Source organism: Diplotaxodon limnothrissa, linkage group LG14 (assembly GCF_057381915.1).
Source record: "Diplotaxodon limnothrissa isolate DT_005_m linkage group LG14, D_limnothrissa_male_GT1.1, whole genome shotgun sequence".
Classification (NCBI taxonomy): Eukaryota; Metazoa; Chordata; class Actinopteri; order Cichliformes; family Cichlidae; genus Diplotaxodon; species Diplotaxodon limnothrissa.
In genome coordinates this window covers 31656548-31673971 of record NC_140609.1, presented here as the reverse complement: position 1 = coordinate 31673971, position 17424 = coordinate 31656548, and the positions used below count along the sequence as shown (strand labels likewise).

Below are 17424 nucleotides of genomic sequence, written 5' to 3'. Positions count from 1 at the left end.
CGGTAATGACTCTGTTGGTTAGAGAGCATCTCTGACAACACCAGAGGGCCAGTAATTACAACCAATTCCCACTGCAAACCGCGTCAAAGACTTTGCACTCCTCTAACAAACGTGACTGTCAGCAGAGCAGGCTGCCACTGAGGTGACAGCCATGTGTCGACAGGCCTGGAGAGCATCCCTTTATACCATCCACAGCAGCAATTAGTAGGTCATTGTGTTAGCATACAAGCTGCACTGTGGAATTAGTGAAATTGTCCATATTTATTCAGCGGCCCACATAATACAGGTCTCTGTAATTAGCTCTACATTTCCACATGCAACCACATGTTATACGTTCGATAGTCATCACCGCTCCACATTCCCCAATATCAGATTATATGGAGTATTTATTTATTTAAAATTTTTTTTACCAGGCACATGCAGGGAGGCTCTCTTCCTCCCCAGGCTCCAGCTCCTCCAGTGGGCTACGTGTCGAGCACAATGGTTTCCGACCTGGAGACTGACCTGCCTGATGATGAGGAGGAGGAGGAGGAAGATGAGGAGGAGGATGAAGGCTATGGAGCCAGGCATCCCCGCGGAATTGAGCACACACCAGGGTCTAGCATGGACAACCTGGACAGCTCTTTAACAGGTAAGGCTGTTGGATTTGTATCTGGAGCCGGTGGGGCTTTAACCTAATGTTGTTAACCGCAGTATAATTTATTTTAATGCATAAGTAAATGGGATTTGTTTCTTTTTATTCAAATGTCCATAAGCAGGTAAAATGCATTCAACTCCCATCGTTGTTACATCTTGTTTAACGGCAAATGGATTGTTGTTCATAACGCGTTCTTCATGACTTTGGTGTGTTAATTTTTGGCCCTCAATCAAGTTTTTTAAGCACCTTTGGCAGGCTCTGGGGAATTACAATTATCATTTTCAAAAAAGAAAACGGATAAGAAAGTCCATGAATTTTAAACAGGATAGTGAGAGGGAAATTAAGAGGAGGGAGAGGGTAGGGGAGAGTGACTGTGATTTAACTTGCACACAGCTCCGGAGCCAGAGCCAACCGTATCTTCCCGAGGAGATTTGAAATAAATTTCACGTGCGGCATATTCCATTCCAGACTAGAGGCACCATTTCCATTTTTACAACTCACTGAAAACTTTTACAGCCGTCTGTTGAGGGGACATATGAAGGGCATGACATTGCAGTGGAGGAGCTGGGTTCTGGATTGCTGCTATCATACTGACCAGGCCTGACTATCCATCTGCAATGTAAAGGGGTAAAAGTGCAAAAATGGACTTTTATGATAAAAGTGACATATGGGGAATAGGTTTGGTAGAAAATTCTAGTTTAGTGTTGACCTGTGATACTGTGTATCCATCAGGTTATGTGTGTAAACACTGAAAAATAAAGGCTATATTGAGACATTTATGGGTGGTAAGAATAAGGAAGAGAGCAAAAAATCGAAGGAGCTGGGCTATCTGAGAGAGAAAGCTCAAAAATAAGAAGACAAACAGTGCTGTATATTGGCCTACCCTGTCAGTAGAAACATTAAAGAGTGGTTTTCCAGGGGATGATGGAACAGTGGTTTTGGTAGCACTGACACATGCTGCTGCTGATGTATTTAGAGGAATATAAAGCGGCAACGGGGCCCTAATCTGCTGCATCTCTCCTCCACTGTATTACTCTGAAGACAGCACTATTTCTTTTTATCTCTCTCCAAGTCTGCCTCTCACCCCATCGTTTGACAACACAGACACAGCCCCAGCTCCGGGGTGAGCAGGAGGAAGAGAGGGAAAAGGGGAGACGCTGCTGAGATTTATTGTAGCCACCGTTTTAAGGCTACACAAACAGGGGAGGGGCAGGAGTGAGATTGCTGTCAAGCGTCGCTTGATGGATTTGTCATTGTTTTAATAATATGGAAATAGGTCTGTTTTCATAATGTTACACCAAAGGCCAGTAAATCTAACCTTTCAGTGATGTTCCAGAAAAAAAAAGAAGAAAAGAACCTGCACTCTCCTCAGGGGCATTTTTCACCAGCGGACTGTCTGCACAGGTTTTCCAATGCGTTATTCCATGCTCTGAGTTAAGGCAACTTATTTTTAGCTGATAAATGTAACTCCTCCTGTTGTGGTGGTATTGCAGAGCGATTGCTTGCACAAGCTACAGAGTTGAGGTGAACACGTAGGTATTACTTGGCTCTATATAGGTCATGCACAGCTAAGATGTGGTGGCAGTGAAGCTGTTATGCGTACAATGACTCGAAAGCTTGGCTGTTCTGGGCGATTACTCACCCATAAAGTCTTGCCAGGTTTGCGAGGTGTGGGGTCAGATCTCCTGGTGGCAGGTAGACGCCTGCTCATCAGGGGGAATGATTTTCCTACTTAACGACATGCAGATTAGGGTTCCCGTCAGTGTAAATCAGTTTTAGTGGCAGGAGGGAGGCAGCCTGGGTTTTACTGCCCTCCATCCGCCTAGCGTTTACTGGTCTTGCTCTATCAGTGCATGGAACATGGAGGGTGTCGGCCAGCGTTTTTTCGAGAACACAGTTTGGCCCATTGCTCTTGTTCAAGATGTGATAAAATGGCAGATATGTAGAGCAAACCTTGGTCTGGAGCCAAAAAAAAGTTATATTTCTAGGGCAAAAAGAAAACTAGATTGAATTTTTATCAAATTATGTTAGAATGATCACAGTTTGATTGGATTGCTGTTTCTGAGAATAGAAGTGCTCCAGAGGTTCTGCAGTAGAAAGTGGCAGTTAGAGCAACTGAAAAGTCATTCTGTGATGTGATTTGCTGAGGCAGTGTTCCTTCGCTGAGCCGAAAGGACTTGGAAGCTTCAGTGCTTTGGCTGGCACTGCCTATACTTCATTATCTGCTCTATTCTTTGTGGGAGGATTGGACCCAGTGGAATTGCTGTCTTTCTTTCTTAGTGAAAAACTCTTAGAAAAGAATTTCAAAGAAAATGGCCAGGAAAGATGGAGGGCTCAAACTAGTTGCCTTCGATTTCAGTTTGCTCTGTGAAAATGGGATGTGTAAGGGGGTACTCTACCTTATGCAAGCCTATATTTTATAGAAGTTTCCATTAATCTGAGAGAATTTCCCTGCAATAGGAGTGAAAAGATGTTGCAATCTCTTCTGTTGAAAGTGCAATTCCATAAAGTCACAACCAGTGACTAAGTTACAGTCTCTTTGAGACATCTGGTTACAGACAAAGAGACTCACAGATGGGGAAGTTGGAGAAGCCTTTGAAGGGGATTTCCCAGTGTGTCTGGTAAAATAAACCACAGTGATATTAACAAGTTTTATGTCCAATTGTTAATGTGCTCTATTGTGTTGCAAAGGGAAGTGCCATCTGAGAGAGCACACTCATGTGTTAGTTGTGTTCATTTGAATCACAGCCTGCAATATGCAGCAGTCCTGGGCCAAGAATCTGCTACCCTTTGTATTATCCTGACCTTTTAATGAATCCTGCTGCTAACTTTTGTCCCCACCGTTCTCTAAACAACCTTTAGCCTCACATCTCCCCAATTCTGTGTTACACCAGTTTGTCCAATCACATCGCTCTGTGTGAGGGAAGGATAGTGTGTGTGAGCTGAGTGCTTGGGTTTATGCCACTTTAGCAAAGACTGCCAAACCAGTCCCACTGAAAGCTGTCACATTAGCCGACTGTTCTCTGTGTTTTTGCTTGCCAAAATGGCATATTTTTATTGGCAGAGTGATGCTTTTATATTTAAAGTGCTGGCCTAGCTTTTTATGCGAAGGAAGAAAAATGAAGGCATAAAGAAATATAGTAGCATATAATCCAAAAGCCTGACAATATATACACATTTTATTTATTTGTGCCCCTTTGATCCTGTAAAAATACTCGCTTGTGTTGTTGTAGCTTATTGAGCAGTATATTGATTAATGCTCATAGAATTTTAAATCATTAAAGTGCTGTGCACATAGAAGTTAAAACCTGTAGTTTTCTTAAAACTACTGCACATTTTTAGACAGCGATGGTTGTGCATTTTTAAATGGGACTAAAAAAAAAACTGTGCGCATACCTCCAGGTGTTTGATTCAATACGATGTTTTGTGAGATGTCACCTGAGGCAGTCGTGTAGCTAACTCTGCTCTGCACAGGTGCGCTCATTGTTCTTTATCAAAAGACGTGCAAAATAAGTTGATGACAGTCCTGCTGTTCCACTGTGTATATTCTGGTGTGTGTAAATGTGCACTTTTGTGTGTGTGTATGCAATGTGTGTGTTTATAATAGATGAAAGAGGGCATGCCAGAACAGAATGACTATACAAAGCGCTCACCTGCAAGAACAGAAATGCCCCACAGCAAATTTAATTCATTTAAGTGTACAATATTCATATTGCTTCTTTTTTTTAAGACCACTCAATAAGTTTATTCATCTAAATGTCTAATCAAAGCACAGATGTTCAGAATGTGAGCTCATATATCCATAGAGGCTATAGCTGTTGAATCTGTATGAGCTTGGGATTTCAGCGTGAGTGTTTCAGATAAATAACTATCCATTTACACACATACTCACATAAACACACACAAACATCTATGCTGAAACCTATGGTGTTCTACAGGGTCCATGGTGAATGGGTGGGGCTCGGCCTCAGAAGATGACCGTAATTTCTCCAGCCATAGGTCCAGTCTGGGCAGTTCATCTGATGGCTCGATTTTTACCCACTGCAGTTTTGCCCAGGCCCTGGTGGCTGCTGCAGACAAGGCAGGCTATCGCCTTGAGGGCACTAGCCTCAGCAAGAGAGGTTGGTGTGTGGGACCAGATATCCATTGCTGGGCTGGACCGTCTGCCACTGACAAATTATCTTTTCATCTCTGTTCTAATTGTTCCTCCTGTCATCCATTGGCTGATGTTTTCCCCATAATGCTGCCTTGTTATTTTCTTTTCTGTTGCTTTTGGATGCTGTGCCCAGGTTGTGCATGGTACCTGCTCTATATGGCTACATTGCAGGTATCTCCTGATCCTTAAATGTGACTTAGCTCTGATCTGCCTCTGCTTTCTTTGGTGCATTGTGTAATATCTGGGTGATATGCTATGCTTAAAACCTTTTAAGGACTTCAACCAAATGCTCTCCCTTCTAATGAAAACATTTACCTTTTTCCCCTATTAGGCTTGCTGGATCTTGATTGATAACTTTTCCTTTTCCTGATGACTGTTTTGACTTCACTGTTGGCTCCGTAATATCTTTACTAACCATCTGGCCTGTGGTCCTTTATCCCTCCTGCAGGTAAAGGCTTGTCCCATAGGCCTCGGCCCAGCAGTCCATTTTCAACAGATGGCAGCACAGTCGGCACACACAGCTTGGGCCACCAGAGGGCCACTAGGCCAACTCGCAAACCCAGAAGTCAGGGCACAACACCCCATCGGAGAGATGCTGGTGCAGACGGTGAGGGAGGAAGCAACCAAAAACACATTTTGAAAATTTAAAAAAAGGGGTTATGGTAATATATACATAACTCATGTATTCAGTTGATTTAGTGTGGTTTTCTCTTGGCACAGACCTACCTCCTCCACCTGAGCCTCCTCCCTGTCAGGGGCAGGGCCGTATCCAGGGGGGCCGCAGTATAAACAGCATGGCGCCCCCAACAGATAGGAAGGCTTCTTCCTTAGAGCGCCCGCCTATTTCAGGATCCCTGTGTGGGCCAGAAGACATGAAGAGCTCTATTGACAGACAGACGCGCACTTCTTTGGAACATCATCGCCAGGTTCAAGACAGGCTGGGCTCTGCAGACCGAGCTGATGATGGCCGCAGGGGCCACAAAACAGGTGCAGATGAAAATATTTAGCCATAAAACGGGAACTGGCATTAATGCATTAAGGCTAACACAGAGATAAAATTTCACTTTAAAGCATAGTATGCAACAATGTGTGCGCTAATGGGTTACAACAATTGCAAAAGCATTAGGCTGAAAGTCAGGTGAGGCTTTCCATGTGGTTGTTAGGACTTAAAGTTTTTTTTATGAATTAATGTAATAACCAATTGGAAATGTTTGTCTTGCTGCTGTTGTTCAGGAAAGCACATTACATTTTGCTCACATAAACAATTCATCCTTTTTATTTGTTAAAAAATGCACTTTGCAACCTAAAACAAAATCTATAAAATAATTATACTCACATAAAACCATTCATTAGCAAGAAAAATAACATTATTTTCAAAGCAAGTGAAGTCAAAAGGGAAGTGGAATATTTCTTGTTAATGACTGAACTATTTATTTTAATACAAAGATAATTCCTTTCATTATGGCCAGAAAACAACAATAACACAGGAGTTTAGCTGCTGCTGTGCCTTTGCGGTTGGGGATTTTTCTCTAAGTGATTGTGTTGAAGTTAGTCATGCTGCTTTGAGACTGGGCTCCCATGAACAGATTGCACTGTCTGCCACTTGCTCTGGTTTCCAGAATGCCCCCCCTCAGCCCTCCCTCAGCCACCGTAATGCCCCTGTAACTGTTGCCAGTACCAGCCTGCTCCACTCCAAGTAAGGCAGGAGGCCCCAGCAACTGAAATGCACTCTAATCGCTTTAGCTTTCTCTTCTCACACAAACAGCAGCTCTCTACACTCCATCTGTGTGTGTGTTCATTAATCTTATGTGTGCACACGCCTGTTTGTTTGTGACCGTTAGAGCTCTTCATGCTGCGCTCCTTGGACTCTTTGTGCCAGGAGTTTCTCAGACAGTTAATCTGAGGCTGTGAGACAAAGACAGGTGTCACAATCAGCATTTTTACGAAAAACACTGTAGGTGAATTCCCTCATGTTTCAGTGCACTGACTGATTTGCAGTAGGCTCCAGTGAGGTCAGGGAAGGCTATATTACAGTCATTAGCAGAGCAGTGGGGAGCAGTTTGATGAGATTTCACGCAATGATGGAGACTACTGAGAGTCAATGTTATGTTGCCCTGCAGCAGGAGGTGCCACAGCAGCCAGTAGTCCCCCTGTTATTGTATTTACCCTCATCGTAAGGGTGGTGGCTGCAAGGCCATGTGCGAAGCTGAGAGTCCTCTCCATGGCACGCCCTGGCATTGCTCGTTGGCACGGCCACTCTGCAGATGTCAAGAGTGTGGGGTGGTGGTTGCAAAGTGTTCTTTGTCTCCATGCATCAGATGCAAGATGTGTAACACTGCAATAATAAAAGTTCAAACTTAAAGTATGCCTCTCGGTTCCTATGTGTGTGTTTTTAGAAGAGGGGTGTTTGCCATATAGTAAACCATCGTTCCCTTCCCCTGGTGGCCACAGTTCTGGCACAGGCTCCTCCAAGGGCTCAACAGGGCCACGCAAGACTGAGGGTCCACGACAACCACAGCAGTGGACCGCCACAGAGCATGCTGAATTTCTGGGGACCAATGGACAAGGACAGTACTCAGGAGAGTTATGTGAGTAATTTAGTACTTTGATGTTTGACAGCAGTGTTTTATGGTATATGGCACGGCACATATACTGCAGTAAAAAAGGGCAAGTTTTGTAGTGCAGCAATGCTTACCATAAAATTACTATAACTGCATCTTGCCAAACAACAGTTTATCCACCCTACTTGTGCACACTTCCTGTGTTAAGTGTGTCTGGCTGTTTCAGTATATATTTCCTGCAAAAGCTTGTCAGTGTTTGTGTAAGTGGATGGATTCAACTTAGATTTTATTATACTGGCAGTTATTGTTTTAACTTGGGAAAGAGTCAGTCCAGCTGTTTCCTTTGAATTCCTGGCAAAAATGCCTCCCAACATGTTTATTAGGTTCTTTACTTAAAGAAAACAATTTTTTTCTCTTTTTTTCCCAATCCTAATGTTTTCTTTTATTCCTCTTCTCACAGAGTGATCTGCCTGCAGTTTAAACTGGAGAGAACCTGTTCTCTCTTTGGAAGAGTGACACCCTCTTTGCCGGGGTAGTGAACTTTGTCCTTACCTGTGTGTTCTCAGAGGGAAGCAGTGCAGCAATGAGAACTACGGAGAAAAACAGTGTCACAGAACTGTAAATGCGATGTATAGACACAGACATACTGTACATCTTACTATGTTTTTTGTCCTCAAGAAAATATTTTCCACCTCCTACCTTACTCCAATTTTCTTTTTGTTAGAAAAAGGCAAGTTAAAAAAGAAAAAAATCAAAACATCTATAAGAGAACAAATTTTCTGGTAACTGCCCTTGAGGAAAAGGGGATTTTGTTTCCTGTAAATATATTCTTTAACTTGTTGTTGCATTGCTATGCAAGCCTGATTCTGTTTGAGCTTTTTATTTCCATATACAGGAACAGTTGGGTTTTATCTGGTTATTTGTATTATATGTGAAATGAGTGGCTGTTGTGCCATAAAATAATTGTTTTATAATCCATTGTTTGTTGATAGCTACCATTAATTATTATCATTATTATTGTTATTATTAATTATTGTTTTTGCACTGCAATTTTTGGTGATAAGCACAAAAAAACATAGCTCCTGCTGACATGAAGAACCGGAAGAATATGTGAAGAGGAGTTTCTGTACTGTAAAGTAGAGAGAAGAAAAATATATGCTAATGTACAGAGAGATATTAAAGAGTAATGCTTTGCTCACAGACAGCAACAAATAAGGCACCCATTTCCACAGTTGAGACAAATTGGGTGGCAGACACACAAGGTTCCTGAGGGTCTGAAGGACAGATACGAGGCCAAAAGAAGTACAGAAAGGATTCTGTATTGCTGTAGTTGGTTATTTAACCCCTAAAATAATAGAAATATCTAGTTTTCGATGTTTGGGGGCAACTCCAAGCATTGGCTCCATTCTAGTACAAGGGTTTCCGAGCATTTCAAATTCTTTTTCTTTTTTTCATTTCTATTAGGTTTTACTACCTAAATAATTCAGTAAAACAGCACACTTAGAATAAAACGGTTAAAAGGGAGGAGTCGCTGAAATCTATCCGCATGCTGCAGTCCGGTCGGAGCACTTACAAAGGCAGATTTGTGATTCTTCTATGGCCTTAATAGGTAGGAAACACAAACAAAGGAGCATTTATTGTTATTAGCTGTAATGTTACTCCTAAATCATGAGTGGAACAACAGCAATTGTTTACATCTTTTGTGTTTTTGTTTGTTTGTTTCATTTTATTGTCTTTTGGTTACTAATATTTTTTTAATTGTTTGATTTTTACAGCACTTACTCTTTGATGTTTGTGATGTTGTCACTGGGTACAGTATGATCCAGGAAAACAACACACCGACCTGCTGGGTTCAGCTGGGTGCTGTTCATTAATGAAATCTACAGAAGCGGCGGTTGGCCTCCAGTATGCTAAGATCAGCACAGTCTTGTGTCAGTGATGTTAAGGGATAAAAATGAGTGCGTATGTTTTACAACGTAGCTGTGAGTGGAGCGAAAATGGAGAAAGGCCTTGTATATTAACTAGTAGGTCTCACTGCCTCCATGTGTGCAACCCGAGTGTGGAGCAGAACACTTTCTGTCTGCCCGACTGCCACAACACACACACACTTATGTTTTGCCGCTTTCAACTTCTCAGCCTCTGATTCTCAATTGTTGTCTTTTTCAATGACTTTTTTTTTCTTTTTTGGTTGTCCTTTTTTTAATGAGAAGCTTGTTTCTTTGTATGCCTTTTATGGACTCCAAAACGCTGCTTAAAACAATGTTTTCAATATTAATGTTCAGGATTTTTGTGGTTTAATGACTGTTTGTTTTGTCTTTTTTTGTACTGCTAATGTTGATAAAGGGGGGGTGGGAAACTAAAGGCCATCAGATGCTGTTGTACTGTTGTCGTCATGCCATGTCATTTTGTTTTTTTTACCATCCACCCAGTGGCCAGTGTTCTGGAAATGAGGTGCAAAGAGTATCTCAGGTTATTTTACATTCTGGTGGTGTTTATGTATGTGTATATATGTGTATATATCCATACGCATCTCCACTTGATTATGCCATTCCATTTCCATTGACAGTTTATCCCTCTCATGTCTGATTCTGTCGTCCCCTCTTTTCTTTTCTGCTGTGGACTTTGAGTATAATGTGCTGGTTCATCCACCTTAAGATGTCAGTAAAAGAACATACCAAATTAAGATTGTCTAATGCGTTTTAGTGTCTCTTTAATACTCATTGTTTTCTTTTAAATCACAGTGTCGTTTTGTATTTATTAAAATGATAATAAAAGTATATTGTGAAATATGCATAAAGATTTGTGAGATATAAAATGTGTTTTTTTTTTTGTTCCTTGTAAAGTTTGGTGTCAGAGCCGAGCAGCGAGGCCATATTGAGATGAAAGGCACACTGTGCTCACAGCATGGTGAAGTGCCGGGTCAGTAGTCGTCACTCTTCGTCTTGCATGTTCACTGCACTGCTCTTCTCATGTCAAAACTGAAGAAACTTACAATCCTTTCAACACAAGGAGTAAAAATGCTCACAATTTGCTTGTCAGGAGGACAAAGGATAAAAGTGCTTTTCCTCTCCTTTGTTCATTTTCTCAATATTGTTGGTTCTTTGTAGCCTATCTGTGTGTTGCCTTTTTTGCTATAAAAGAGGATTAAAAATGACAAAAAGAGAAAGGTGTTGGGTGAAGTCTTTCTGTACAGTAAAGGGTGAGGTCGACACCCTGATCCAATGCCATTTCTACAGTACAGTACATTCTCCTTTTTTTCCCCTGTAAACCACCTTCTGTATTCACTTGCATGTCCAAGAAGAGAGTGGATCAAGAAAATAAACTTTTACAGCTTCATTCCCACGTCCTGTAAGATAAATCCATGTTCTTTTATTTCCTTGTACCTGGATCAATATCAAATAAAATATTTTTGAAAAATGGAAAATGGCTTTGTCTGTGATAGAAAGACTATAGCGCGGGAGGTCAGATTCGACACAGTATGACAGACAAAATACATACAGTACATACAAAAATACAGTCAAACAAGATTATTTTCAAGGTTAAATATTCAGTTTTTCTTGGATACTTGCACTGCAGCTGCAACATTAAAAATGCAAGTTTGCCTTTTTTCTACAAAACATGGCCCTGCTAATATAAGATAAGATAAGATAAGATAACCTTTATTAGTCCCACACGTGGGAAATTTGTTTTGTCACAGCAGGAAGTGGACAGTGCAAAAGTTATGACGCAAAAATTAGAATACAATAAGAATAAATACAGTACACAGCTGTACAGAATAGAATAAAATAATATACTATATACAGTAGAATAAAATAGAATAAAAATATACAATAAGATAAAAATAGAATACGAATGCTATATACAACTGAGTAAAAATACAACGATGCCAGAAAAGATTATTGCACTTAGTGTTATTGCACATGTGTGGATGTGTGTGTTTGTTCAGTTAAAGTCTTTGTTGTGGAGTCTGACAGCAGTGGGGAGGAAAGACCTGCGAAATCTCTCCGTCCCACACCGTGGGTGCCGCAGTCTCCCACTGAAGGAGCTGCTCAGTGCTGTCACAGTCTGCTGCATGGGGTGGGAGACGTTGTCCAACAGGGATGACAGCTTAGCCGCCATTCTCCTGTCACTCACCACCTCCACTGGGTCCAGAGGGCATCCTAGAACAGAGCTGGCCCTTCGGATCACCCTGTTCAGTCTCTTCCTGTCCCCAGCAGAGATGCTGCCGCCCCAGCAGACCACACCATAAAAGATAGCAGAAGCCACCACAGAGTCATAGAAGGTCTTCAGGAGTGGGCCCTCCACCCCAAACGACCTGAGTCTCCGCAGCAGGTACAGCCTGCTCTGCCCTTTCCTGTAGAGGGCGTCTGAGTTATGAGTCCAGTCCAGTCTGTTGTTCAGATGAACACCAAGGTACCTGTAGCTGTCCACAGCCTCAATGTCCATACCCTGGATGTTCAGTGGTTGCAGTGGAGAATGCTTGTGCCTGCGGAAGTCTACCACCAGCTCCTTGGTTTTACTGGCGTTGATCTGGAGGTAGTTCAGCTGGCACCAGTCCACAAAGTCTTGAGTCAGTCCTCTGTACTCCTTGTCGTCCCCATCAGTGATGAGGCTGACTATTGCAGAGTCATCAGAGAACTTCTGCAGGAAGCACTGGGTGGAATTGTGGGAGAAGTCTGCAGTGTAGATGGTGAAGAGGAACGGAGCCAGAACCGTTCCCTGTGGGGCCCCCGTACTGCAGACGACCCTGTCCGACACACAGCCCTGAGTCCTCACATACTGTGGTCGGTCGGTGAGGTAGTCCAAAATCCAGGTAGTGAGGTGATGGTCCACTCCAGAGTTCTCCAGCTTGTCCTTCAGAACCGAGGGAAGAATAGTGTTGAAGGCACTGGAGAAATCAAAGAACATGATTCTCACAGTGCTTCCAGCGGTCTCCAGGTGAGCGAGGGAACGATGTAGGAGGTGAATGACGGCATCATCCGCGCCAATGCCAGGCTGGTAGGCAAACTGAAGTGGGTCCAGTGATGAGCTTGTTAGGCGCCGAAGCTGAGCCAGGACCAACCGCTCCAGGGTCTTCATCAGGTGGGATGTCAGAGCCACCGGCCTGTAGCTGTTGAGGTCCTTGGGGCGTGAAGTCTTTGGCACTGGTACAACACAGGAGGTTTTCCAGAGCTGTGGGACTCTTCCCAACCTCAGGCTCAGGTTGAAGAGGTGCTCCATCACCCCACACAGTTGGTCCGCGCAGGACCTGACGACCCTCGAGCTGATGCCATCTGGGCCCGCTGCCTTCTTGCCATTAATCCTCCTCAGTTCCCTCCTAACCTGGGTGGTTGAGAGAGACAGGCTGGAGCCTTGTGTTGAGTGTGTATTGGATGCTGTTGTTGGGGGTGGGGGGGAGTGAGCAGGGTGAATAGAGGAGGTGTGAAGTGTCTGAGGTGTCAGAGGTGGAACAGCAGCAGTGGGGGTGGGTGAGTCTGCAGCCGATGTTGTAGACTGTCTCATGGTTGAATCAAATCTGTTGAAGAAATGATTCATATCTTAATAGTGTTTGACTCAGCAACAGCACAAGTGTAGTTTATTTTGTGCTGTGTGTGTATGTGTAACCCTGGTAAGATTTACAGCAATCAGAAGTACAGGGTTCTTTGAATGCATCGTAGTCCTTGTCTGATAGTTTAATTTCCGGGCTTGCCCTGAAGGCACCATCTGCGGCTCCGTGCACGTGAAGGTGTGGTGTAGAGGAAAAAGGACGGCAAGGAAAAACTCCATGCTGCCGCGGAGCACGGTTTTTTCCAGTTGAAAGAGAGGAAAGAGGTTTAATTAACATTTGTGAGAGAGCTGTCGTTAGCGGTGAACCACAGACGGGTACCTACCTGAAAGGAGTCGGAGTATTTCTTCGAACTTTTTTGAACTATTCTGGTGAGTTAGCCTAGCTCACTTAGCACCGCTATTGCAGTTCAATGCACTGGAAAAAATAACTAACCAGTCAGAATAGTAGTAAATGTGTTTAATGATGTTTAAGATGTGTTTTCATAGTATTGCAATGTTGTGACAGTTTTGTTTATTATGAGTGTCTAGTGTTTTACTTTCTTGGGCCTGCTAGTTCAGCCGCGGCCAGCTAAGTGGTTATGCGCAGTTCACGTGCAATAGCTGTGCTGTTACTGTAACTGCGGGTGATGCACAGTAATACCGGTGTGTTTACTTTTAATGTGTCACAAGATGCAAATTTATTTTAATATTTCAAAAAGAACCAAGGACATTAGGAACAAGGACATTTAAGGAATGTGGAAATCTAACATTCTGCATATTTGTGTGCAGACTGGTTTTTTTTTTGAGGTACAGTTCCATGGGTGCCAAGTGAGGAGCTGGTATCGTGGGTCTAAGACACTGTTGCTGCTGTGGAGGCCTTCTCTGTGTCAGGACGCTACACGTTGATGCCTGCCGTACCAGGAGGGCGGTAGGAAAAAAAAACAAAAGGAAGCCCACCTGAGAGATACCTTATCATTTTCTTTTGCTACTTTTTCTCCGCCTGAGATTCAGGTCGTTTTCAGTTCTTAACCCAGGACAGTGGGTAACTGAATAAACTGACACCATAAGGAACTGGACACTCACATGCTATTTTCTTTTCTTTTTCCTTTTCTTTGGGGTGTTGAAATATTGTGTTTCTTGTCTTACATCTATTTTGATTGTTTCAATTATTTTGTGATGCATTTGAGATGGTTACTGCATTTGGAGGTATCCCTACATTGAGGATGAGCAAAGGGAACTGATCCAAAAGGAAATATATAAAGCAAACTTTGTTTCATAAACCTGTGGTCGTGCGTGTTATGTGGGTTGGAAGTCTCATTGCTCTTACAGAGTTGCTACCGCCAATCTCCTTCCCAAACCTAGATTCGGATATTGTAGACATTGCACTTGGGCGAGCAGTATAGATCATCTCTTTATAGATAGAGGGACACACGTCCAGGTTACATAAAAAGTGGCGAGCCAGCCAGGAGATTGGTTAATAGTAGCTTTCTGATCTTCCACCCCACACTACGCACGTTTGAGATTTTTGAGATTTGTTCCACTGAGTCAGGTATGGATATTTGCAATCGTTTTGAGGTTAATGGTCAAAACTCCCTGTATGTAACAGGTATAGGACCAGAATACACAGATGAGGAAATAACTGCTGTGTTCAAAGTTAATGGAGATATTTCTAAATTAGTGAGGATCCCTGACGAATCAGGACAACCAGAGGGTAGAGCCCTGGTCCAGTATGCATCTGACAGGTCTATCTCTAGAATCGACCCCATTACTTTGGGTACCGTACCAAGTCCAAAGGACCCAGCTGTGATGTGGTTTGCGAGGACCATTAGAGATGTTTGTCAGGAAGTGGTGGGGAGGGAGATAGCTTGCAGATACCTGGACGAACTAAAGTCTGTCGCAGGCAGTGGCAGGAAAGGTTTCTTGAATGTGCTTCAGGAGGAACTGCATGGGAACCAGGGCACATCACATGACGTACACAGTAATGCTACACAGCCCTACGCAGCTCAAAATGCTAACACACCTAATAATGATCAAAATGAGCCTGCAGAGCCCACACATGTTTATAGTGCATCTGCTAGTTTACCAACGAGCCCAGTCCACATCAGTGAGGATGTTTTTAACCCCCCCCAGATCCAGAGAGTGATTGTGGAGCATGTCATCCGAAGTGAGTCCACCACTTCACCATCCCCACAAATAAGGTTGCGCACCTTCTCTGGGCGGATGCCAAGGCCAAACGGTGAGGTGGACTACGAAACATGGCACACCCAAGTTGATCTTCTCCTTAACGATCCTTCCTTGAATGATGCTCACAAGGTGAGAAGGATTCTTGAGAGCTTGCTGAGTCCAGCAGCTGATGTTGTGAAGCCTCTTGGCATCTCTTCACCACCAAGTGTCTACATCACTCAACTTGATTCTGCTTTTGGTGTTGTGGAGGATGGAGAGGAGTTGTTTGCGGCATTTCTCGGCTCTAACCAAGATAGTGGAGAGAAGCCATCAACATACTTGAACAGGCTCCATAGCCTCCTCACAAGAGCAATTTCTAGAGGGGGAGCCTCAGCTGGAAATTCCAATGATCATTTGCTCAGACAGTTTTGTAGGGGCTGTTGGGATCAGAGCATCATCATCGGCTTACAGTTAGAGTGCAAAAAGGGAAATCCACCAACATTTCCTGAATTCCTCCTCATGCTGAGAACTGAGGAAGACCGCCGTTCCACAAAGCTAGATAGGATGAAAAAGCATTTAGGTGCTTCGAAAGCTAACATGTATGCCCACCATGTTTTTGATATGCCCTCTTATGACTGTGAGCCTGTCCCACTGCCTAACTCAAAGCCGAATGAGACATCAAAGCTTGAAAAGAAAGTAAATGAGCTAACTAAACAGTTGGAAAAGCTAAACAAAAAGCCACCGAGCCTCACTCATGATAGTAATCCTCCCCTAGTGGTAAAAGCAAAGCGAGATGAAACCTCTGATATTGAGAACAAGATAGCTGAACTGACAAAGCAAGTTGAAAAACTAGCACAAAATCAGAGAGAGAGTACTGAAAAGACCGACTGCTTTGCAATCAGTAGTAGTAACATGAAGAGGGGCCTTAAGGTGCCTGGAATGCCGAGGCCGTGGTTTTGTTTTAAGTGTGGGGAAGACAACCACATTGCTGCTCACTGCTCCAATGAACCCAACCCCGCACTGGTTCGCAAGAAAAATGCAGAACTCCGGGAGAGGCAGGATAAGTTTTTAGCTCAGCAGGCTGCTTCCCCATTCACTTTAAACTAGTAGCAGCTCCTGTTGTGGGACGTCCAGGAGCTGCAGTTGATGATAACCCCTGTCCCAACAGATCAGTTGATGGTGCTGGAACACAGAAGAAAGTCATAACCCACACAATGACTGAAACCTACCGTTGCACAGAGCGATCTATACCTGCAGGGCTTGTAGGTCCTCGTTGTGCGGCTTCTGTCTTTCTTGAGGGTGTACAGTGTGAGTCCATAATGGACACCGGCTCACAAGTTACAACAGTGTCCGAGTGTTTCCATAAGAACCATCTGTCTCACTTACCTATACATCCAATTCATGCCCTTCTTGAAATCGAAGGAGCAGGTGGACAGCAGGTCCCCTATCTTGGTTACATAGAAGCGCGTGTCACTTTCCCGCTGTCTGTTCCTGGCAGGAAAGAGGAGCTAGTCGTGTTAGCACTTGTGGTGCCAGAGTGTCAGTTCAACAGCAGGACCCCCCTGTTGATTGGTACCAATGTGTTATTACGACTTTATGAACAAGTACTTGAACAGGATGGTCCAGAGGTTGTTTGCAGACTCTTCTCTAGAGATTTTGCAGTGATCTTCCAGCATATTGCCCAGATCCATGACCTCAACAACCATGCTCATCCTGTCAGGTTACATGGTGGAAACCCCATCACCATCCCTGCAAAACAAAAGTGCTGCATCACAGGTGATGTCAGGTTGAAAAGGAACAGTCAGACCACATTTGTGCTTGAACCCAATGAACATCACAGGTTGCCAGGTGGCGTGTTCCTTGAAGCTGCTCTGATGTCCATTCCATTTAAGTCTAGCTGCAAGGTCCCGGTCGTCCTGCGCAATCTTAGTGACCATGATGTTACGCTGCAGCCAAAATGCATCATTGCTCAAATATGTGCAGCTCAGCAGGTCACATCACTTGGACCAGTGAAAGGTGACTCTCATCACAATAAGCCTGACAGTGACAACCTCGAGTTCAATCTTGATGATTCACCAATATCTGAACAATGGAAAGATCGTATCATCACCAAGCTTAGATCTATTCCAGAAGTCTTTGCTGTGGATGACCTGTCATATGGTCACACCACTGCAGTGAAACATCACATCAGGCTACATGACGAGACTCCTTTTAAGGAGAGGCCAAGGCCTATTCATCCCAGTGACAGGGAGGCAGTCAAGGAGCATCTTAAAGAACTGCTTGATGCAGGAATCATTAAAGAGTCACAGAGCCCTTTTGCATCCCCAGTGGTCTTGGTCCGGAAGAAGAATGGTTCTATCAGGTTATGCATCGACTACAGG

The 17424-nt window shown here is 43.5% G+C and overlaps 1 protein-coding gene across 3 annotated transcripts in view; it reads left to right on the top strand.

Annotated features, from left to right (window-relative positions):
* Positions 1 to 8058, top strand: part of robo2 (roundabout, axon guidance receptor, homolog 2 (Drosophila)) — a 276321-nt gene extending 268263 nt beyond the window's left edge. For 2 of the 3 annotated variants that reach the window (XM_085370670.1, XM_085370669.1), the window contains 6 exons: positions 414 to 631; positions 4576 to 4758; positions 5242 to 5400; positions 5514 to 5780; positions 7190 to 7381; positions 7815 to 8058. In XM_085370670.1, the coding sequence (XP_085226796.1) occupies positions 414 to 631; positions 4576 to 4758; positions 5242 to 5400; positions 5514 to 5780; positions 7190 to 7381; positions 7815 to 7816 (1021 nt within the window). In that variant the 3' untranslated portion in view covers positions 7817 to 8058. The remainder of the gene's footprint in view (positions 1 to 413; positions 632 to 4575; positions 4759 to 5241; positions 5401 to 5513; positions 5781 to 7189; positions 7382 to 7814) is intronic. The other variant, XM_085370671.1, reaches the window with a different exon arrangement.
* Positions 8059 to 17424: the final 9366 nt, after the last annotated feature.